The following is a 24072-nucleotide window of genomic DNA, read 5'->3' as shown; positions in this document are numbered from 1 at the left end:
CACGGTCACAGGTGAGCTGGCACCCATGAAAGGTTAGGGGGCAGGACAGTGCGTCATCCTGTGTGGGTAGCAGCTGTACAGGACCAATGTATCCTGGGGTTGGACTTTCTTAGGAGCACAGGCTTACAGCTAGGCCTAGACAGGGGCACACTAGCTTCCAGGGAGGGCCTGCAGTCACCAAATACTCATGGCTACCCTGCCCCTCCCCCACATCTGTGTGTGACCTTCCCCCAGCCTCTCTGTCAGCTGCACACCATAGCTAAGCCCACACAGCGTAGTGTGACATTCCCCCAGCTACCTCAATGACACCTCCCCCCCAGCCCAGCTACTCCAGATAGAAGAGGACACTGTCAGCAGTGAAGGAGATATGGGAAAAGAACTGATGGTCTTGACCCACAGCAGCAGGAACAGCTGTGGCAGTCATTGTTCGAGTTCAGACAGCTTTGCTCTGAGGATAAGGTGGGTCAGACCCCTATGAGATCGACACCGGCGACGCTCCGCCCATCAAGGTGCGTCCCCGCTGTACCCACATGGCACGCTAGGAGACAAGGTGGTGTTGGAGATGCAGCGGGAGGACTTCATCGAACCCTCAGACAGCCCCAGGGCTGGATTCCTTAAAAAGGGGGGCAAGCTGAGGTTCTGTGCAGACTACAGGCGGCTGAATGAGGTAACCAGGAAGCATTCATACCCCCCTACCATGCGTCAATGAGTCGCTTGATCTGGACCTCTGCAGCAGCTACTGGCAGGTGCCCTTATCCCCAGAGGCCAGAGCCAAGAGAGCTTTATCCACAAGCAGAGGTCACTGGCAGTTCAAGGGCCTTTTTAACGCACCAGCTACTTTTGAGTGGTTAATGGACAGGATGCTGGACGGCATCTCCCCGAAAGGAGTGTGTGTTCTACCTCGATGACATCCTTGCCCACGGCAGCTCCTTCCAGTCTGCCCTGGGAGTGCTACGGCGTGTGCTGGAGTGCCACTTCATGAGGAGAGAGGTTCTCTTTCTTGGGGCACAAAGTGGGGATGGGGGGGGGAGGGTATCAGCACCATGGAGAACAAAGTGGTGGCTGTCCGAGACTGGCCTACCCCCACTGACCAGCAGCACTACAGGAGGTTTGTACAGGGCTGCTCCAGCTTCGCCGGACCCCTAAACCGCCTGCTGCCAAAGGACAAGGCCTTAACATGGACAATGGAGTGCCAGGAGGACTTCAGTGCACGCTGAAGGGTGTTGATCGAGGCCTCCATGCTCACCCCCCACAAGCAATGTGGGAATGGGTGGGGTGCTGGCCTAGGTGGGGCCAGAGGGGGAGAGAGTGGTGACGGACTTCAGCAAGACATTCAACGAACATGAGTGCCGCTACTGTGTCACTTCAAGTATTACCTGGGTGGCCTGCCCTTCATGGTAAGGACTGACCACTCTGCCCTCCAGTGCCTCAAGTCTTTCAAAGTGCCAGAGAGGAAGGTCGCATGCTGGTTGAAGGAGCTTCAGTCGTAAGCCACTCCAATGCCATGTCCCACCAGCCGTGTACTGCAGGTGGGTTCCACCACTGAGCGGAGAGAGGCCCGTGAGAGCTGTGTACGGAGGAGGGGGCCTGTGCCATATTATGTCACGTGCCTGTCTGCTGTGAGCTGCAGGTGGTCAACACGGCTGAATGGCAACGCTCTCACCAAAGGGCTGTGGTAAAAGTTCAGGGCTCTGCGGCTGGCTATGGGTGTGCTACAGCATGCATGGAAAGGGCCAGCTACAGGAGAAGAGAGGTGGCAGGTGGTGGTCCTCAAAGCACTGCAAGAGGCTGTGCTCCAGGGCATCCATGGATGAGTAGGGACTGAACACTTTGGGGTCACAAAAACCCTCTGTCAAGGCTTTTACTGGTGGCAGCACAAGAGGGATGTGGAGGACTTTTGCCGCCGCTGCGACAGCTGCACAGCGAGAAAGGGCCCTCTATGCCGCTCTCACACACAGCTCCAACAGTGTCCAGTCGGGGCCCCCATGGAGAGAGTGGGAGTGGATGTAATCGGTCCATTCCCCACCAGACAGTGGAAACCACTGGGTGCTCACGGCCATGGACTATTTTACAAAATGGCCTACGCTCTGCCTGACCAAGAGGAAGAAACCACCGTAGACTCCCTCACAGCAGTTATGTTCAGCAAGTTTGGCGCTGTAGCGACCCACATAGACAACTGTGTGTGCCTAAGTTATGTTGTTCCTTTATTGTGGTGCACTTTACCAGTATCCGGTTTTGCGGGTCTGGCATGCCAGTCAACCTGTTGTCTGCCAACCAAAGGAATGCCTGGAATATTCTGGTGCCAGGTGTTCGTGTGGTTGGTGGAGTGGGGCAGGAGGTCAGGCACTGCAGGTTGAAAGACCATGCTTGCTATTGTTTGATCTCTTTTTACATCCTGACAGAGAGTTGGATGCCTGTTGTTGTTTACGGATTTGTTTGGAGTAGGCTATGGCCAAACAGCAGCCTGTGAGTTCTGGTTAATAAACCGTTCAATTCGAGTACGCGATCCTCTGTTGTGGACACGTATTTAATTATATATGTCCTCCAAGACGCATGTTAAGTTACGTCATCCAATTCGTATTCTATTGCATGACCGGGTAATATGTATGATATTGTACGACCGCTATTCCATTCATAATGTAACCTAACGTAACATATCATACTAAATGGAGTGACACAGATAGAAGTACAGAATAATACAAATTGCCCTGAGAACACCTTGAGATAAAACACACCACGTGATTTTCGAATCATCTACTGCAATGTTTATGTGGAATTTGAAACTAAAATGCAAAAAATGAAAAGCTCAACAACAAGAACTATAGATTGAAAATATTGTGGTAAAGTATTAGGCTTTTTCAAATAATTCAGTAGAATAATATCAATAGTAATTTCACAGATTAATTTAAAGTAAAAAAAATAATTTTAAGAAGTCGATGTATTTGAAAATGGAAATTCATACAAACGATTGTAGTCACATCAATAATAGAGTAAGCTAAATCAATAATAAGGAGGCAATAATAAAAGTTCTCTATTGTCATGATCAGATCAGAGTTCCTTCATTCGAAACGTTTATGCAATAGCCTACCATGATCAGAGCAACCCTTTGTAGGTGCAGTGATATCCCAGAGTTACAGGTAGGCTGAGACAAACATTTTCAATATTTCACTTGGACTTACCAAAAGAGCACGTTGCCAAAATAGCGTCTCGCCAACGTGAAGCGCTGCTCCTCTGCTCTAACTTTTCACTCTGATGAGATAAACTTCTCCTAGAACCATTCAGCAGAGAAAATGTATTGCGCTTTCAAAGACAGATGGGTCACTCATCCGTCGGATGTATCGCCGTCTACTTTGGTAAGATCTTGCGGGATTCGTTGCCAGTATCAAACTTTTTGGCGTCAATCCTAACATACGTTGTGAGACCTTTCATTGGTCGTGCGAGATGGGAAAGGGGGAGGTCTGAAAATCTGCAGATCTATCCCCAAATGTACTGCCTGGTCTGGGTCACACAGCATTTGTAAATTGATGTATGAAATGATGTAACTACATGATGTATTTTGCTCTCAGCTTCTTCCACGATTTATTTGAGGATTCGTTCACAAATTTCAACTGGTAAATTCAAATAGATAACTTACGTAGGCTATTCAGTGCTTATTCCACATAGCCTACAATCAGAAAGCCATATTCTGAAATGTAACCAACTTTCAATCCTTGACACATATACTACATGAGTAGTATGTGGACACCTGCTCGTCGAACATCTCATTCCAAAATCACGGGCATTAATATGGAGTTGGTGCCCCCTTTGCTGCTATAACAGCCTCCATTGTTCTGAGAACGCTTTCCAATAGATGTTGGAACATTGCAGCAGGGACTTGCTTCCATTCAGCCACGAGAGTATTAGTGAGAGAGTATTAGTGAGATCGGGCACAGATGTTGGGTGATTGGGCTTGGCTCGCAGTTCGCATTCCAATTCATCCCAAAGGTGTTTGATGGGGTTGAGGTCAGGGCTCTGTGCAGGCCAGTCAAGTTCTTCTGCACCAATCTCGACAAACTATTTCTGTATGCCCTCCTTTGTGCAAGGGGGCATTTTGTCATGCTGAAACAGGAAAGGGCCTTTCCCAAACTGTTGCCACAAAGTTGGAAGCACAGAATCGTCTAGAATGTCATTGTATGTTGTAGCGTTAACATTTCCCTTCACTGGAACTAAGGGGCCTAGCTCAAACCATGAAAAATGGCCCCAGACCATTTTTTCTCCTTCACCAAACTTTACAGATTAGTCTGTCGAACTGCCAGATGGTGACGCGTAATTCATCACACCAGAGAACACGTTTCCACTGCTCCAGAGTCCAAAGGAGGCAAGCTTTACATCACTCCAGCCGACGCTTGGCATTGCACGTGGTGATCTTAGAGTTGTGTGTGGCTGCTCGGCCATGGAAACCCATTTCATAAAACTCCCGACTAACAGTTATTGTGCTGATGTTGCTCCCAGAGGCAGTTTGGAACTCGGTAGTGAGTGATGCAACCAGGACAGACGCTTTTTACGCGCTACGCGCTTCAGCACTTGTCGGTCCCATTCTGTGAGCTTGTGTGGCCTACTACTTCGTGGCTGAGCAGTTTGTTGCTCCAGCAGGGCAGAAATGTGATGAACTAACTTGTTGAAAAGGTGGCATCCTATGACGGTTCCACGTTGAAAGTCACTGAGCTCTTCAGCAAGGCCATTTTACTGCCAATGTTTGTCTATGGAGATTGCATGGCGGTGTGCCCGATTTTATACAACTGTCAACAATGGGTGTGGCTGTAATGGCTGAATCCACTAATTTGAAGGGGTGTCCACATACTTTTGTATATATAGTGATGTATTGATTACCTTGAATACCCAGTTGCGAAACTGAAATAGCCTATCAGGCTTACTTGCATCATTACCTGGACAGGTTGTGATTACTCAAAACAAAAAGGACAGTCTAGAGCTGTTTCTCCTCTGCATTTGTCACTGTATTCACTCCACAATCAGTTCAGACACCATAGTTCACAACTATCACCAAGAGCCACTAGGGTCGTCACTAGTTATCACAGCCACAAAGTCATAATTATGGCTAATCCCCGCCTATTTCTGCAATTTATTTTCTTAAAATCGGATTTTAAACCCAACCCTAACCTTAACCACACTGCTAACCTTATGCCTAGCCTCATTTTGACTTTGTGGCTGTGGTAACTAGGGACAAACAGCCACTGGCTTGAACACCATTTTTGAAAGCCCCATTTAAAGTGTAGTTATTTTTGTGCTGATTAAATATTACTGTGAAAAATACATGTTCTTGGAGCTGAGCTGTCGCAAGAGTTGAGGCAGACAGTTGTAACATGTGGAATGGTCATTTAGTCAGTGTGGGATTCAAGTAAGAGGCTGAATAGTGAAAACACCTGCCACATCTTCTGGCTGTTACAGCACCCAGTGAAATGCATTTCTTGACTTGCAGCTGACTTGCAACACTCAATGATGGCAGTGCTATGTAGGAAACACAGAAAGCAAAAAGATGTCAGTGGGCTGGATGTAAGAAACAGTCCATACGCAAGAAACAAAAGAGGTTGAGAGAAAGTGTCAATATAACTTGTGATTTGATGATAATATGATGGGATATGTTTCTTAAGTTTATGCAAAGGAAATATGGCATTCATTTAGTATGGTCACCAATTTGATCAAATAACACACATTGGAAGCTCTGTAAGTCAAACTGCAAACTCACCATAACCTCATCTAACTTTTTTTAACAGATAACTCATTTTCCAAATGTGCATTGAGAGGTCAGCATCAGTGTTACATCAGTGCTCTCTAGTGGATATTGTACTACATTATACTATTACACTTCAGTCTATCAGTACATCAGCATATCAGTGTATTATCTGTAACTTAGTCTTTTCCTACCCTCTAGTGAACTGTGTTGGTCAAGCAAACGAGCAACAGGGTTTATACCTCTGGATGGGTTTTAAGCAGTTCTCCTGCTTTACCCAGGTTAGCTACAACAAACGTCATAAAACAATGATATACACTGTTATGTGTTCAGCTTCTGTAAAGTAATGTCATATTACATGTAAATATGGTGACTCCCCCCTACCCATTCCAGAAAGAGGCAGGTCTTGCAGTAGGCTACTTCAGCATGGGAATCAGATCAAGAGTAGCTAGCCCACCGGAAAGGTAAAAGTAAACATTCTCTGGGAGTGCTGCCTCAAACGAAAACTCCAGACAAAACAATCCTAAACTGTCTGAAACACAGATGTATAGGAAACCCCCCTCTGTGATTTCCTCCACATGCAGTGTTAACCCTGCTCTAGGGAAGGCAGTTTGACATTTGCGTTTCAATATGGAGAGTTGGCAAAATCATCTCCTCCTACACATTAGTTGTGTATCTTAAATCATGCAGTGAAAAACATTTGGTATGCTTTATTGGAGTGTTCTAGTGTTTTTCACACTCCACACTTTTATTAATTCACCAATTTCCAAATATATTCCACTGGCCTATTAAAAACGACCATAACATTTGAACCAGGATGGAACATTTTATTATGATAATATAACATAAATGCTCATTTTCAAAATGGTCCTGACCTTACCATAACATGTAGGCTACTGTATTGCTCTTGTCCAGGGCGTTAGTATGGCTGCTAACGCTGTTATTAAGGGGCTCAGTGTTAAAAGCTGCGCTAACACCCTGGACCAGAGCTAGCTATTGTATAACCTTGTTGACCTTAACCTTTAGAGGAGTCTGTTTGAAAGGGTGGTGATCTCAGGCGCCACTGATCTGCTTATCTCATTTAGTTGATGGTGTAATTATTTTCTTCCTGTCAGTTTGTGGCTGTATCTCTGTAATTGGCCAACACACTCCACTGATTAAAGCATTCAACCCACTGTGTGGTTTTTAGGAATGTTTTATGGCCTGGTTTTGGCCACAAAATGTTGGTTCGTAAAATGAAATGTGTAAGGTACTGAGACTTATTTGTTGTAAGGACTTTTGGGGAGAATATTGCAGTTGCACAATTTGTGTAATTTTTGTGTACAGTGATTATGTTTCAAATATGTTGCAAAATCCATAACAATTGTTTATCCATACAGCATTACAATGTAACCCAAGCCTTCTGGTGCCTATAGCGCCATCTCCTGACGGAAGTTAGAAAGTGTCCTACTAAATGATGTGTCCCAGCTGTCCCGTGAGTAGTTCTCTGCCCAATACATGCAACAGCTCTCCCACTCTCCCATAAGGACCTGTGGTCATCTGCCCAATCTCTTTCGAAATATTCATTTTTCCTACAGACTATTTTACCTGTGATTTGCAGATATGCTAAATCTACTCTATAAAGGATGATACCTTTTAGGGTGCATGCAGCACGTGCCTTGGCTTCGTTTCCCGTAACCAGGGTTCAGTAATATACTCTATAGAGCTTGTAATGAAGAGGATCAGAGCATACTACACACTCAAAGGAGGTATTTCACTGTCTCTAGATTTTCATGGCTCTGTGATGTATTTTATGTACAGTACAGCTGCTTTCTTCACTTGGTAGAATCTGGCCAAACAATTGAAATCATAATAGTCATGATCATTCTTCCAAGACAAGGTATAGGCTCCCCCCCATAATACACTCAACTTAAACCTGACTTAGGTTTACAGTGTCCATATTAGGACTTTGGATGCTTTAACCATTTGCTGTGCATTTGTCTCATCCTGTGGGCCTGTCTCTGTGGGTAAAGCATGAATCATCCTGGCAGAACCGGTGCTCAATGCCCTGTTAACAGGCCTTAGTCTGATGGCTCCAGGCCGCCTGGCCCACAGCTCACTTAGACTGCAGAACATTCCATGCTCAGGTGACCATGGAAACGGTAGGAGCTGGAACGCACCGTGCAATCAGAGGACCATTTACAATATTATCTCATCTACCCGTATGTATAGCCTAGGCCTAGTAGACAGCCTATTCCAATCACGAACACAACCAACAAAGGAATCTATCTCTGAAATTACAATTTAGCGATTCAAATTCCACTTAGCATTTGTTGATGACAAGATACACAAAGGAGAGTTTCAATTACCACAAGTTAATTGGAGATATAGCTATGGGGTAAAGAAAATATCAAACCAAATCCAACATGGTTTGCCAGAAATCAGATAATCATAAAAATTATATGTAGCTTAGGCTGCATTTACACAGGCAGCCCAATTCGGGTCTTTTTTTTTCACTAATGAAAAAGAGCTGATGTGAAAAGATCTCATGTGATTGCTTAAAAGTGAAAAAAAATATCAGAATTGGACTGCCCTAGTGAAATGCAAACTTTGCAGCCTTACACAGCACACACATTCAGAGTTGAGCAAGCTTAATAGCCCGAGAGAACTTTGTGTATTGGTGGCCGTGTCAGGGCTGACCTAGTTGGTTGAGGAAGGCTGTCACTTCCTGGCACCTGGTGGCCCAGCGGGTCCATCTGTGGGACGACACACTCGCAGTGCACTTTCACATACACACACATGAACGCATGCAAGCACACACAGAAATATGCATGCATACTGTACACACACAGGCAGGCACACAGAAACACGCAAGCGTGTACACACACATGCGCGCACACACTGACTGTACTACAAAACTCTGCACCATGTGAAAACATTGATGCTATCTTATCATATTGAAGGTTACTTTGGAAAATAAGCCGCTTTTGTAGTATTTACATTTTATATATTTTTGCACTTTGGTACTATTTTCACAAGTATGTGGTAAAATTTCACAACTCTTATTTAAAAACTCAAAACAGATCATCAAAAAGGATATTTTTTCTCAACTTTAAGCACATTTTCAACACACAATCACACAGTAACTTTTTCACCAAACCTAATCAGTTTCATCTAGAAATACCTTTCATTTAAAGTAATTGCCTTTCAAAACGCAATGCTCACAATACTTTTCATATGATTCTCTTCTCATTTGTTTAAATACATTTGGCCATCACTTAATCCAACTGTGCTTAATGGTTAATCACCGTTTGGTAAACCTATAGATTTTAAACTGGTTTGTCTACTAAATATGGATTTTTAGTAAAATAATGTGTGTTTGTAAAGTATAAACATCTAAATGACATGTATGATACATGGTAACCATACATAATGATGTTCATTGATTTCACATTGTGGTAACCACATTTGGTCACCATATACTGTAAAAGGGGATGTGTGAAGAATTGCAATTTTTTCCAACAAGGAGCAGGATAGACAGCAAAGGAGAGGGAGAAATCAAACGGCTCAGAGAGGTGGGCATGGGCCCTGTCAAAGAGGTCAAAGAGGTGGGCATGGGCCTTGTCAAAGAGGTGGGCATGGGCCCTGTCAAAGAGGTGGGCATGGGCCCTGTCAAAGAGGTGGGCATGGGCCCTGTCAAAGAGATGGGCATGGGCCTTGTCAAAGAGGTGGGCATGGGCCCTGTCAAAGAGATGGGCATGGGCCTTGTCAAAGAGATGGGCATGGGCCCTGTCAAAGAGATGGGCATGGGCCCGTCAAAGAGGTGAACATCAGAGAGAAGGAGGCAAACGGCAGGGAACTGTTATGTCTAATGAAGTCTTGGCCATCATCGTTGACCATGTGGTAAACAAAGGCCTTACCATGGCAGAGGCAGACAGATTAGTTAAACTCTCAATTTGATCATGAGAACATTTCGCCAAGAAAACTGGTAAGTCTGCAGGATATGCACTATGCTTTACCATTACATTTAGAGTAAATTACATATTGTAATGCATGTACATTCACAAAACATGTTACAGTATTCTTACAGTATGATCTATTGACAGTATACTCTGTTCTAACCTCAGAATTGACAGAAGACCCCATGGTGGTGGTCGTGTGCTGATCGACCAGCAGGAGTGGGCAGTGGGGGAAATGGGGAGGGCCAGGAATGACATACGGCTGTCCGAAATAAAGCAGGCCATTGAGGTGAACGATGACACCTTTGCCAATGTGGCATCCATTGACTTTTATTTTGCTTTATTTCTTTATTTGCACCAAAGAAAACAAGTGATAGACAACAATACAGATAAAAACACATTTTAAAAACGGTGTGCAGGTGTGCTTGGAAGCCCAAGGGTTTATATAAAAAGTAAAACCACACCACAAAAAAACGAGATACAATACATAAGTACAAAAATCTAAAAGGTTTGTTAAAACAGATAACAAAACCTGCTAATTATAAATTAATAAATGAATTGATCAGTAATCACATAAAAACGAAAAAATAATATATATATACATATTTGTTTAAATGTGTGTGTGCATGTGAGAGTTAGGCTATATGGAGGAAATTACTGCGTAGTTTGGTTCATCCGGCTGACCACAAGTCTTCGCTTGAAGGTATTGAGGGATGATGATATTTTTGCAATGTGAAGATAAGAATTCCTGAGTATGGTACCTCTGTATCTGATAGAGAATTGACTATGTGAGGTACGGCAGTGGGGAGGGTGAAGGTTATCACAGTGTCTTATGTTACATTGATGGATGTCAGAATGAACCTGGAAGAATCCATTGAAGGGTTTAGGTGAACTTTCTGGGAGGTATGAGTATTTGTAGATGAAAGTGCAGAATTTGAGTACATTAATGTCATACATAAACAAGATATTGAGTTTCTTAAACAAAGCTGCAGATGGAGCCAGGTAATTAGAGGAGGTTATTTTGTATGATGATTAATTTGTGTAGGTAGGAAGCATATGTACTGGCCCTGTCACGGAAATGACAGGACCAAGGTGCAGCGTAGTAAGCGTACATTTCTTTTAATGTTATAAATGTCGCCAACAAAACAATAAACACCAAACACGACCGTGAAGCTGACTAGGGCTATACAGGCCACTAACACAGACAACTACCCACAACTAAGGTGGCAAAACAGGCTGCCTAAGTATGATTCCCAATCAGAGACAACGATAGACAGCTGTCCCTGATTGAGAAGCATACCCGGCCAAAACATAGAAACAGAAAACATAGAAATAAAGAAACTAGAATGCCCACCCTAGTCACACCCTGGCCTAACCAAAATAGAGAATAAAAGCCTCTCTATGGCCAGGGCGTGACAGGCCCAGACAATATTACAGTAAATGAGATATGGGTAAATTAAGCTATAGTCTAAAGTTAGGAAGCAAGCCTGATGAACCAAAGCACTAATCTTTCTGATAATACCAACAGATTTCATCACTTTGCTTCAGACCAAGTGACCTTGACAGGCCTGCTCAATCGCCCGCCCTTTGAAGAGGCACCAGGTATCTATGAAACACATTTACCTGGTGCCTTTTGAGAGAAACAACGACCGGGTGAAACAACAGAGGGCAGAGTATGTTCAGGTACAGCACTATATACTGTATTACTGTTACTATTTGATGTACATGCTACTTCACAATATCATATTGGAACTATACTGTAAAAATAACTAACCAAAATATATTTTTAGAAGGAGATGGTGCTTGATGCTGCTGTGAACCATCACAAGTATATCTTTGTTGATGAAGCGGGCTTCAACCTGGCCAAAACTCAGCGCCATGGGCGGAACCTCATCGGCCAACGGCGACCATCCAAGTGCCTGGACAACGTGGGGGAAACATCTCTGGGCCATTACAAAGGACCTAGGACCTGGGCCATTACAAAGCTGCACACCTCATTGTGTTTCTAAATGAAATTGAGCAGGCCTGTCAAGGTCAAGGGGTTACCTATGTCATTGTCAATGTCAGGATCCACCATAAAGGCATGGTTTCGGGCCTATCCCCGATTTGTGGCCCTATACCTGCCCCATACTCTCATTTTCTCAACCCTATTGAGGATTTTTTTTCAGCATGAAGGTGGAACGTGTACGATCACCATCCCATGAGCATGCCACCCTCTTTCTGGCCATGGATGAGGCATGCGACGACATCAATGCAGACCAATGTCAAGCTTGGATTCGCCATGCCAAAAGGGGTTTTCTGCGGTGCATGAACAATGAGGACATTCACTGTGATATGGATGAGAATTTATGGCCAAATGCTCAAGACAGGCTTGATGCAAATGAATGCGTGCAAAACATTGTGTTATTTTCATTAATTCGATTTTTTGTTACATTTGATTACACACAGTACACCTATGTTGCAGTTATATGATTTTTTTTTTTTTGCATTAATTATTTTAGAGGATGTCTTCATTGATCACACCTTTGATTACACATTGGATAGATATTATGTAGAATATTCCTTTCAGCATGTCTAAGGGTTCTGAAACACGTATCTTGCATTATTTGCTATTGGATTAACTGACAGTTAAAACGACTAAATTGACAATATATCAGTATGTTGTGGTTTGATCATTGAACCAATGTTATCATTAGATTTCAAAATACATTTATATTTTGAATCAATGGTTGTGTGGTGAGAGATGTTTACAATCTAAGTGAATGCACAATGACAGGTTTTGACTGAAAGACTGGCTGCGTTACAAGTGAGATCAGTTTGGAGTTTTGTACTAAGAGTTGTGAAAATGTACCACATACTTGTGAAAATAGTACCAAAGCGATAAAAAAAAAACTGTAAGATCAAATGTTTTAGCAGTCAATGTAAAGCAGAAAAAAGACTACTTTGAGTCTAAGTTAAATATAATCACATTTATTTCCACTACAATGGGACCTGATTGACAGCCTGTAAAGATGAATCAGTTAGTTGGATCCAGACGCAATTTGCGATTGTTGATGAAGTCTGATACTTTTACCACACCATTGTTCGAGATCCTGTGAGAAAAAAAACAGGATACAGGGAAAATTAAATTATAATTTATAATCGAGGTGTCATAAAATGCTTTGTACTCACGCTCTCTTTTGCAGATATCTGAGAACTCTGTCAATCTGCGACTGTGAGATGTTCTCATTCCCAACTGCCAGGTAGGTGTAGAGAAACCGGAAGGTTTCAAAGGACACACATGCATCTGGAGGCTTACAGTTGGAATCGCAGTTCATTATGTAGCAGGCCTGAGTCAAGGCATCTTTGACATTCTGTCAAGAGATGGACTAAGAGGTTGACTTTCTTTTGAATATAGTGTACTTTTTTATTTAACCTTTAACTAGGAAGTCCCATTGAGCTCAGAAGTCCTCTTTCTCAAGGGAGACATACTTCATTGGTAATGTGAGAGATGTACAATCTACAATGAAATGACATAAAAACAATTACATGTTGAATGCATTTATATTTAGTAAATATTATTTACCTTTCCAAGATAACTGCAGCATGAAGCAAGGAATTTATTCCATTCAATTTCTTCACCAAACTTTCCCATTGAAAGGATGTGGTTCAAGGTATTCTCTGGCATATTCAAACTTTTCCATATGAGCCCAATCTCCAACTTTCTAACGGTCCCCCTTTCAGATAACTGGGAGATAGATTTGAAAAGGATTCCAGGTTAGTTGGCCTAACCTGTGTTGCTTGATTCGGCATCATGACAATTTGTTAACGGCAAGTGTACTCAAATCATACATCAAGAAAAAGACCTGAGATATTATACCTGGGAATGTAGAATTCCCAATATCTCATTTGTCAGTTCTAGCTTGGTTTCAGGATTTGGTTTCACTGAAAAAGGCTGTCCTTTCACCATAGCTGTGAAGTACCTACACAAACAAAATAGTATGGGGTTTGAAACCTCCTCACTGTGTGTTTACAATAAAATATGGTGCATACAGTGAAATGATGGAATGCAAAGAAGCATCTGCTCCTTCAAGTGTTTTTTGAACTCACGCAGTGGAATACTCAATAATATCCTCTGGCTGAGCTCTGATGGCATCTTTGGTGAACTGCAGCAAAAAGTCTGGCAACTCTTGTGGAATATGAACACTCATTCCAGTGTGACTGCATCCACTTCCACTTCCACTTGAATTAGGCCTAGACATGTCTGGGAACACAGAGGGTCCTAAAGGTGTTCTGAGAGAGAGAGAGAGAGCGAGAGAGAGAGGCATTTTATCAAAGTTTTTTCATCTACTAGCTATATAGCTAACTTTTTCAGTTTTTCTTTTCATTAATCTTATACTTTATGTCCACAACCCTATATCATTTCATTATGCTGTTATTTAATTTAATTATGTTACATGTTTTTGATTGTTATTTGTGGCAACCTAAAAGTGATTTGTAGAGCCCCCATGCCACCATTCAAATCCTGATGCCCGGATGAATTGGTTTGTCATGCTGTTTTTACAAGTAAATCAAGTGTTTTTTTTATCAAGAAGTTCATCTCTCTGTTTTTTAAGTTTGCCTTGATAGAAAATGTAACGTTAAGCCTCATCTTTTTTCCCCAAAATGTTTTCTTTAGGACTAACCATTAGCTTTAGTGGTAACAATCCAATGTGTTTTTCTGCCAGTGAGCACAGGTATGTTTTTTTAACATAGGTATGAATTCCAACATAAATAAGAAATAATACATTTTTTAAAACTTACTTAAACTCTTTTAGCTCTATCCCAAGAAAGAAAACACATCTAGTATAGCCTACTCCTCTCCGTTTCTGTTTAATATGTTTATTTTTAAACGAATACCTGCCAGGTAGGTAGCCAAGTAACGCCGCTAGCTTGACGTTCTTGTGACGTGCAGGCTTAATTGCGCTGTCTCACGTTGTTGGTGGTCTACAGAAAACACTAGGCTACCACTAGATGGTAATGTTTAGCTTTCTATCTAGCAGACAGACAACAGCGTGATCACAGTGCCACATTGAATGCGATTCATTTTTGATTTTAAAAGCCTAATGAAATATCAACAGCGAACCTTAACTTTAATTTACTTTCATGTTTGGGGAAAGCTACACAAATACTTAATTCAAATCCACCGGAAACTGCTGACAAGAATCAGGCTACTAAATGTCATAGAATGACTTTTGGGATAGTTCCCATGTGCTTCCATATCGAATTTCCTCCCAATTAGGCATATTATGGCATATCTCTCGATAGAGGGCATCAGCGGGACCAAGAATGGGCATTTGAATAACAGGACGTGGTCTTATTAACTCATGGGATGAAGGGAGCGAAATGTGTAGTTGGCCAATAGATTAACAAATCGTTTTTTTCTAGTCATGATCCTTAGCAGCGTGACTTTACATTTTGTGATTGCCCCCCCCCCCCCTCAAAAAAACATAGGTTTGTAGAAAGTAGTTATATTTAATTACATGGCTTCTTGTGTAAACTTTCTCTACAGCGAGCACTTTACTCACCAGCAATTACGTGAAAAGGGAAAGGAGTTTGTTTAGGGGGCGTGTGTTTAGGGGCGGAGGAGGGTGTGGAGGGGTCCGATTCTGAGCTATTGTTAGGAATACACCCCTGATGATACTGCTTGTATCTGCGCGATTAGTGGATTTTACAATCAATAAGAATACAATTAATTTGTTGGAATATACGGATATTAGCTTGCTATTATACGTTTTTTTCCCCCAGAAAACGTACAGATGTAAAATCATGTTGATGCTTTTTTTTATATAGCCAAACCAGTTCCATTATGCAGATTTCGTGACATCACTAGAATGAACTGCCAAGAAACCGTTCTAATGCAACCACATGCTGATGCCTTGTCTTTGTAGGCTACAGCTGCTCCGGCTATATTATACTCAAGACGTATGGCGTTTAGAATAAATCCGTTGATTTGCCAGTAGAACAACCCATTTGCAATCTTACGGGATCTTCATTGTGTCACACGCGCCTTGGGTTCCTTTTGTGGCGCTGGGGCTGCGAGAGGAGGAGGTAGAGTTTTAAACAATAGAGCGCAAAATACAGCCCTGCTCCTTGGAGCTCGTAACAAGGACGGGAACCCACGACTGGAAAGCGAACAGCTGTGACAAAGAACTCAAGAACATGAAGAAGCTCGTGCACTGATTTGGTTATAGTAATCACTGGATATATTTCGCGCTACATTGTCTCTGACATCCTCAAGGAGAAAACATGAATTCAGCTGAAGGAGCCGAGGAGGGTCCAAATGATTCCGATACGGATGCGTTTTTCAAAACAGGTAGGATGAAAGTACAGTATTTGAAACCATTTCCCTCTGTGAAGTGAAACGTTTTGATACATCCAGTGTTGTTTGGGGTAGGCTATTGTGTTGAACCTATGGCAAATCCATCTCATTCATAGCCACACTTGGTTTCTGTGAGTTCCTCGGCTTAGTTACCAGTCCAAAGAGTGTGGTTTTCACAGTCTTTGGTATTCATTTACACTCTGTAAGCATTGAATTGAGGAAATCTGTAAAATGATGTCATATTTTGTATATTAATGTTCAATTAGGCTGTATTGGGGGTGGAAAGTGTATAAAGGACACTTTCTTTTGTTGGATATTTACCCTCATACACTCTTATTGCAGGACCGTGAACTAATGACTTATACACACACACACACACACACACACACACACACACACACACACACACACACACACACACACACACACACACACACACACACACACACACACACACACACACACACACACAGACAGACAGATACAGTTTGTGTTAGTAAACACTTGTCATAGGGATTAAGATGATCTTTGCCATTCATAAAGTAGAGTATACCACCCTGGACTGCTTAATGTTAAATGGGTGCCTGTAACCGTTAGTGGGGGACTCCCATCACAGTGGAAAGGCAGTTTCTCAGGGACAACCCCAGCAGTCTGACACTGCTTCATGTTTAGTGCCTCTACACAATGTGTATCCCTGAGCAGTCTGCGTGTGTGTGTGTGTGTGTGTGTGTGTGTGTGTGTGTGTGTGTGTGTGTCGCACACATTCTGCCTGCTCTACTGGAGAAGGGAGGACACACCCTGCCTCTCCATCTCACTGTAGTCTAGTGCATGGGAATCACACCCATCTCTGCCGCCACACACCCACTACGAAGTAGTTCCCATCTCACACAAAAATATGTATCTCCATTTACAGCTTAATCAGTGGGATAAGTGGTTATTAGGGCCGGGCAAAAGACTAGGCCTGCATCCCAAATGGCACCCTATTCCCTAAATAATGCACTAAGTTTGTCCAGGGCCTTGGCTCTGGTCAAATGTAGTGCACTATAGGGAATACACTGGTCAAAGGTAGTGGAATAGGGTGAAGTAGTGCACTATAAAGGGAATAGGGTGCCCTATTCTTTCAGTTGTGGCTGTCTGACTGTGTTCCCTCCTTTTTTGTAAGTCAGTTAGAATGAGAGTAGGAGCTCCCTTCCTCTTTCCTCAGAGGGAGGTCATACTGGAAAGGCTCTTACTGTTTTTATGCAAAGCATCCTCATTGTAACTGGGGCATAATCTATCAGGCATCCTCCACTGTAGGTGGAGAGCAGATAAGAACCAGGAAGTGGGACAAAACACAAGCTGGGGGAAAAGTGGCGCCCCGGGCTCAGATACATTCTGCCTTTGGTGTCAAGGTCTGCAGAACCACACTACAGCAGCACTGGCTTTTTCTTCTTCTACACCAAGATGGAATTGAAATGACTCCCAGATGGCGAGATCTGTAAAAGCCACTGGCGAGGAATATGACTTTGCTGTGGTGGTACAGTGGAGACCAAAAGAGGACATCTGCTCCTGTTTCTCCAACTACGATCTATCATTGATAGTTGTATTGATACAACATGGCAGGCCCTACCCTGGGGGCAGGCAGGCAGGGGGAGAGACCATAAACCATGAAAGGCCTCTTGCCCGGTCCCACTCAACCACAGCACCAACTAGGAGTGGGTGTTTACCGTGCGAGAGAAAGACATTATGTGGCTGAATGAGTAGTAATCCATTCACAACGGCCAGCTGAAAGAGCGCTGAAGTGGGTTTATGTCCTGAGCCTCACAGGAGACTCCAGGCCTGCTTATTCGGAGCTTAGAGGTAGATTAACCTTGAACGCGAACTTTAATTCACCCCTCTTTGTAAAGTGGATTCCGAGTCGGAGCATTTTCTTGTGTACATGACATAGGTCTTTTCCTCTTAAGGCTCACAAAGTAATCAGAGGGCCGTGTAGAACTGTATTTCTCCCTCCGTCTGCCTTTTTGATTATATGTAATTGGTAGCCATGGCAATCACTTTGCTGGGTAATTTTGGCTGCTGCTCTTGGCTTTTAAGTAGTTCCCTAGCAGAGGAAGGGCCATCATCATTCTGGATAATAATTGCTGAAGATTGACAGAGGCAAACTCGTGGATTAGTATCTGATTTGCTTTAGCATTTCAGTCTGCAAGAAATAAGTCAAGCTGAGAAAAAAACTCCAGAGCATCTGGGTTGAAAGGGGCTACTTTAGCTGATTGGACCTTCCGACATTGTGAATATGAAGTAGGCTTATTAACCAAATGAATTGATAACACAATTAGACCTACATTTTGTATTAAAATAGGGTTATAAAACCCAAATTATATTTACACAGTTCCTTAGTGGCTATTGGGCGTTGTAGAGGGTTAGCTCTATTCATTATTAAAAGCCCTGGCCAGTGTGTTGGTGCTAAATATGAGAGTGGGGTGTAGTGTGTGTGTAGTCACACAGCTTGCTCAAATCTGCTGGGGCAGCTGGTTGACCCTGGTGCCCCCAGGACCTTTTTCATTTTCCACTTCACCGTGTGATATAGGACCTGCTCCCTTAGGGAGCCAGTGCTTGTGTGCCAAATGGCACCCTATTCCCTATATAGTGCACTACCTATATAGGGAATAGGCTGCCATTTGGGATGTACCCAATGACACAAAGGCTGCCTGGACTGGACGGTTAGGCTTAGGTTCTGATGCTTATTATCTGAGCTCACAGTCACCGTTTGGTGAGGGGCGATGCTTTTTCATTTAATTTAAAAGCTAAGGTTAACCGTTATGCAGCCCTGCACCTTAGAGGCTGCTGCCCTGTATACATAGACTTGGAATCACTGGCCACCTTAATAATGGAACACTAGTCACTTTAATAATGTTTAAATAATGTTTACGTACTGCTTTACTCATCTCATATGTATATACTATATTCTATTATACTGTATTTTAGTCATTGCCACTCCGCCATTGCTCAATCTAATATTTACAGTGGGGAGAACAAGTATTTGATACACTGCCGATTTTGCAGGTTTTCCTACTGTAACGATTTTCTTCTTCTGACGAGGAGTATGAAGGATCGGACCAAAATGCAGCGTGGCACGTGTCCGTGTTGAATATATTAAACTGAACACAAAATTAACAAAGGAGAAAACACCAAAAAAAGGAAACAGTCCTATCAGGTGACCAAACACAAAACAACTACCCACAAACACAGGTGGGAACAGGCTACCTAAGTATGCTTCTCAATCAGAGACAACGATAGACAGCTGCCTCTGATTGGGAACCATACCAGGCCAAACACAGAAATACAAAACCTAGAACAAAACATCGAATGCCCACCCCAGCTCACGCCCTGACCAAACCAAAAAGGAGACATAAAAAAGGAACTAAGGTCAGAACGTGACAAAACCGGCCGCAAAACCTGAACCTATAGGGGAGGGTCTGGGTGGGCATTTCACCGCGGTGGCGGCTCTGGTGTGGGACGTAGACCCCACTCCACCTTAGTCTTGGCCCACTTACAGTGGGGAGAACAAGTATTTGATACACTGCCGATTTTGCAGGTTTTCCTACTTACAAAGCACGTAGAGGTCTGTAATTTTTATCATAGGTACACTTCAACTGTGAGAGACGGAATCTAAAACAAAAATCCAGAAAATCACATTGTATGATTTTTAAATAATTAATTTGCATTTTATTGCATGACATAAGTATTTGATCACCTACCAACCAGTAAGAATTCCGGCTCTCACAGACCTGTTAGTTTTTCTTTAAGAAGCCCTCCTGTTCTCTACTCATTACCTGTATTAACTGCACCTGTTTGAACTCGTTACCTGTATAAAAGACACCTGTCCACACACAATCAAACAGATTCCAACCTCTCCACAATGGCCAAGACCAGAGAGCTGTGTAAGGACATCAGGGATAAATTGTAGACCTGCACAAGGCGTGGATGGGCTACAGGACAATAGGCAGCAGCTTGGTGAGAAGGAAACAACTGTTGGCGCAAATTAGAAAATGGAAGAAGTTCAAGATGACGGTCAATCACCCTCGGTCTGGGGCTCCATGCAAGATTTCACCTCTGGGCATCAATGATCATGAGGAAGGTGAGGGATCAGCCCAGAACTACACGGCAGGACCTGGTCAATGACCTGAAGAAGCTGGGACCACAGTCTCAAAGAAAACCATTAGTAACACACTACGCCGTCATGGATTAAAATCCTGCAGCGCACGCAAGGTCCCCCTGCTTAAGCCAGTGCATGTCCAGGCCTGTCTGAAGTTTGCCAATGACCATCTGGATGATCCAGAGGAGGAATGGGAGAAGGTCATGTGGTCTGATGAGACAAAAATAGAGCTTTTTGGTCTAACTCCACTCGCCGTGTTTGGAGGAAGAGAAGTATGAGTACAACCCCAAGAACACCATCCAACCGTGAAGCATGGAGGTGGAAACATCATTCTTGGGGATGCTTTTTCGCAAAGGGGACAGGACGACTGCACCGTATTGAGGGGAGGATGGATGGGCCATGTATCGCGAGATCTTGGCCAACAACCTCCTTCCCTCAGTAAGAGCATTGAAGATGGGTCGTGGCTGGGTCTTCCAGCATGACAACGACATGAAGCACACAGCCATGGCAACTAAGGAGTGGCTCCGTAAGAAGCATCTCAAGGTCCTGGAGTGCCTAGCCAGTCTCCAGACCTGAACCCAATAGAAAATCTTTGGAGGGAGCTGAAAGTCCGTATTGCCCAGCGACAGCCCGAAACCTGAAGGATCTGGAGAAGATCTGTAGGGAGGAGTGGGCCAAAATCCCTGCTGCAGTGTGTGCAAACCTAGTCAAGAACACAGGAAACGTATGATCTCTGTAATTGCAAACAAAGGTTTCTGTACCAAATATTAAGTTCTGCTTTTCTGATGATCAAATACTTATGTCATGCAATAAAATGCAAATAATTACTTTAAAAATCATACAATGTGATTTTCTGGATTTTTGTTTTAGATTCCGTCTCTCATAGTTGAAGTGTACCTATGATAATAATTACAGACCTCTACATGCTTTGTAAGTAGGAAAACCTGCAAAATCGGCAGTGTATCAAATACTTGTTCTCCCCACTGTATGTGGCGCCTCTGGAGTGGCCCTGGACTGGGGACCCTTACAGCGGGCCCTGAATAAGCGGGAGACTCCGGCAGCGCCGGACAGGCGGGAGACTCCGGCAGCGCCGGACAGGCGGGCGGCTCTGGCAGCTCCGGACTGGAGAGAGAACCTGGAGGGAGGAGACGGAGAGACAGCCTGGTGCGTGGGGCTGCCACAGGACCCTCCAGGCTGGGGAGATCTACAGGAGGCCTGGTGCGTGGAGGAGGCACCGGATGGACCGGGCTGTGGGGGAGCACTGGAGCTCTGGTGTGCAGCCTTGGCACCACTCCTCCAGGCTGGATGACCACTTTAGCCCGGACCCTCCAGAGTGCAGGCACAGGTTGAACCGGGCTGTGGGGGAGCATACCACTCGCACCTCTCCCTTAGGCTCAATGCCCACATTCGCCCGGCACGGGCGGAGCGCAGGCATAGGGTGCACTGCACCCTCCCAGCGCCCCGGAGACACAGCACGCAGAGCCGGCGCAGGGTACAAATGAATTACTTAAAAATCATACAATGTGATTTTCACAGTTGAAGTGTACCTATGATAAAAATTACAGACCTCTACATGCTTTGTAAGTAGGTGTCACGGTAGGAAAAGTAGGAAAACCTGCAAAATCGGCAGTGTATCAAATACTTGTTCTCCCCACTGTATATATTTCTTAATTCCATTATTTTACTTTTAGATTTGTGTGTATTGTTGTGAATTGTTAGATACTCCTACACTGTTGGAGCTAGGAACACAAGCATTTCGCTACACCTGCAATAACATCTGCTAAATATGTGTATGTGAACAATAACATTTGATTTGATTTGGATAGCTCCACTTTGTTAGGTAATATCATGGCACTGCAGATGAGGCACTCCATGCACTCAGTCACCAGATTCATGTGTGGCGCATCACATGCACATAAAACATCACATCACATAAAACATCACATAAAACATAAAACATCACATAAAACATAAAACATCTCAGTGTAATTGGCTCCCCAGTGTCATTTACATTAATTCACACGGCTCGCTTTGCTTTGTTAAGTTTTCACTTAATTCCCCCCTTAGTAATAGACCCATACAATTAAAAGTAACAGATCATTATTACATGATTGTTACAATGATAATTTGATGTCTAGGCTACCTCAGTGCAGTCCCTATTTTGCCAGGTCATGCATTGACAATTGAGACAGTATAGGCCTACCCACCCACTGCACATCTGCTCTGACCAAACATAAACAATGCAGGCCAGGGCGTTGTGATCTTGGCACATGAAAGAGAATCTGTGAAAGGGAATGAAACACTGCTAACTGAACGGAGTCATGGTGTCCCTGCAGTCTGAGAGGCAGACAGACAGGCAGGTTCCACCCCACCGTGACAAGCCCTGGCCTGGGTACTACATCGCTGGGCAACCCCCTCCTCCTGGTAGTGGTACCACACTGGCTGACTGGCCTGGCCCCAGTAGTAAATGGCGGCTGTGCTGCATGCTGCATGGGTAGAACAATGGTCTCCGATGCCCCCACTGTCAGCCGGAACAATGGGTGTATACTGAACCCTCTCTCCCCGTCCCCTCTCCCCCTGGGCGGCCAGCCAGCCAGCCAGAAGCACCAGGCTCAGTCTATACTGCACCGCGCCACCAGGGTGGCAGATGGCTAATTGGCCGACGTAAACCACTGGGGTAATAGAGAGAGTGAGAGAAGATTTGTGAGGATTATTGAGTCATGATCTGACGTGGAGGAGGGAGAAACGGATAGGGAGAAAGAGGGATGTCCCCCACTCATAAAAGCAGCAGGCTCCTCACCGCTCATGTCGAACCATATGCTGCATGTGTGTTGTTGAGGGCGGTCTGGTTGGTTAGCCTGAGAGGGTAATGGAGGGAGACCTTATTAGCAGATCGCTGCTGCTGGAATATAAAGGCTTTTAGAGAAATTGACAAAGCAGTCGAAGCAGTTCCCTAAGGACAGCATCTGTGTGTGTTCTGTCTGATAAAGAGTCTAAAGACAGAACAGTAGTTTACGTTTTCTTCTACCTGATTGTTTATCAGGAGTGGCTGGTTTTAGAGCCTTTCATTTTCCTGCACAATATTTCCTTGTCATATTTAATACATGTGCTACTGCACAATTTTAACCAGTCATTTCAGCAGTCATTTCAGCAGTCATTTCAGTCTTGTCGTTTCAGTATGTCTAATAAAACCTGTGATGATGACAGTAAAGTGTTACATCTCACGGTCACAGAGACTATTATCCATTTCTGCTGGGAATTTACATGATTGACTAATCCTTAACAAATCTCAACATAATTGGTGCTGTAATAACTCTACATTTGTGTTGAATTAATTTATGTACAGGCTAATCTAGATATGTATGGTTATGGGATTTTATAAAAGGTTTATTACACTTTTAGAGTACACTATTAAGGAATCGGTGTCTGTACTTTAGATGACTCTGACCTGTGACGTAAAGGCACCCTACTCCAGAGTGCACTAATTTTGACCAGCGCTCTAGTCAAAAGTAGTGCATTATATAGGGACTAGGGGTTAGAATGTTTAAACGAAATTGTGATTGTTAACATTTAGAAAAAAATCCCTAACTGAAAAACAACATTTTTACAACATTTGTCACAGTGCAGTTAACACAAAACTACCACTAACAGGTCCCGATCATCACCATCACGAAGGGAAAATAAAAAGTAAACAAATACCTAATGCAATAATGCTGTAACTTTAGTAGTAGGAGATATGCGTCTTTCAAATTATTTGCCACAGATAGGGATGCAAAATTCCTGGAACTTTCTATAAATTCCCTTGTTTTCCAGAAATCCTGGTTGGAGGATTCTGGATTCTCTGCTTATTCTCTCCTGATTCTAGAAATCTCCAACCGGGATTTCGGGAAAACCAGGGAATTTATTGAAAGTTCCCCAAATGTTGCAACCC

The 24072-nt window shown here is 43.5% G+C and overlaps 2 protein-coding genes and 1 long non-coding RNA gene across 3 annotated transcripts in view; 1 reads left to right on the top strand and 2 right to left on the bottom strand.

Annotated features, from left to right (window-relative positions):
• The window catches only part of LOC111974361 (myosin light chain kinase, smooth muscle), an 89870-nt gene extending 86461 nt beyond the window's left edge, over nt 1-3409 (bottom strand). Inside the window, exon 1 of the mRNA XM_024002085.2 lies at nt 3180-3409. The gene's annotated coding sequence lies outside the window, so the exon portion shown is untranslated. The remainder of the gene's footprint in view (nt 1-3179) is intronic.
• Nucleotides 3410-12884: 9475 nt separating this feature from the next.
• LOC111972139 (uncharacterized) lies at nt 12885-14568 on the bottom strand. The gene is made up of 5 exons (XR_011480845.1): nt 14449-14568; nt 13756-13938; nt 13526-13628; nt 13232-13393; nt 12885-13019 (listed from the first exon to the last, which is right to left on the bottom strand). It is a non-coding gene; the product is annotated as an uncharacterized lncRNA (long non-coding RNA).
• Nucleotides 14569-15330: 762 nt separating this feature from the next.
• Nucleotides 15331-24072, top strand: part of LOC111974350 (kalirin-like) — a 334940-nt gene continuing 326198 nt past the window's right edge. The window contains 1 exon segment of the mRNA XM_070447056.1: nt 15331-16000. Coding sequence (XP_070303157.1) covers nt 15934-16000 — 67 coding nt within the window. The 5' untranslated portion in view covers nt 15331-15933.

The sequence above is a fragment of the Salvelinus sp. IW2-2015 genome, linkage group LG2 (assembly GCF_002910315.2).
Source record: "Salvelinus sp. IW2-2015 linkage group LG2, ASM291031v2, whole genome shotgun sequence".
NCBI classification, from domain to species: Eukaryota; Metazoa; Chordata; class Actinopteri; order Salmoniformes; family Salmonidae; genus Salvelinus; species Salvelinus sp. IW2-2015.
This window is presented reverse-complemented; position numbering and strand designations above follow the sequence as displayed.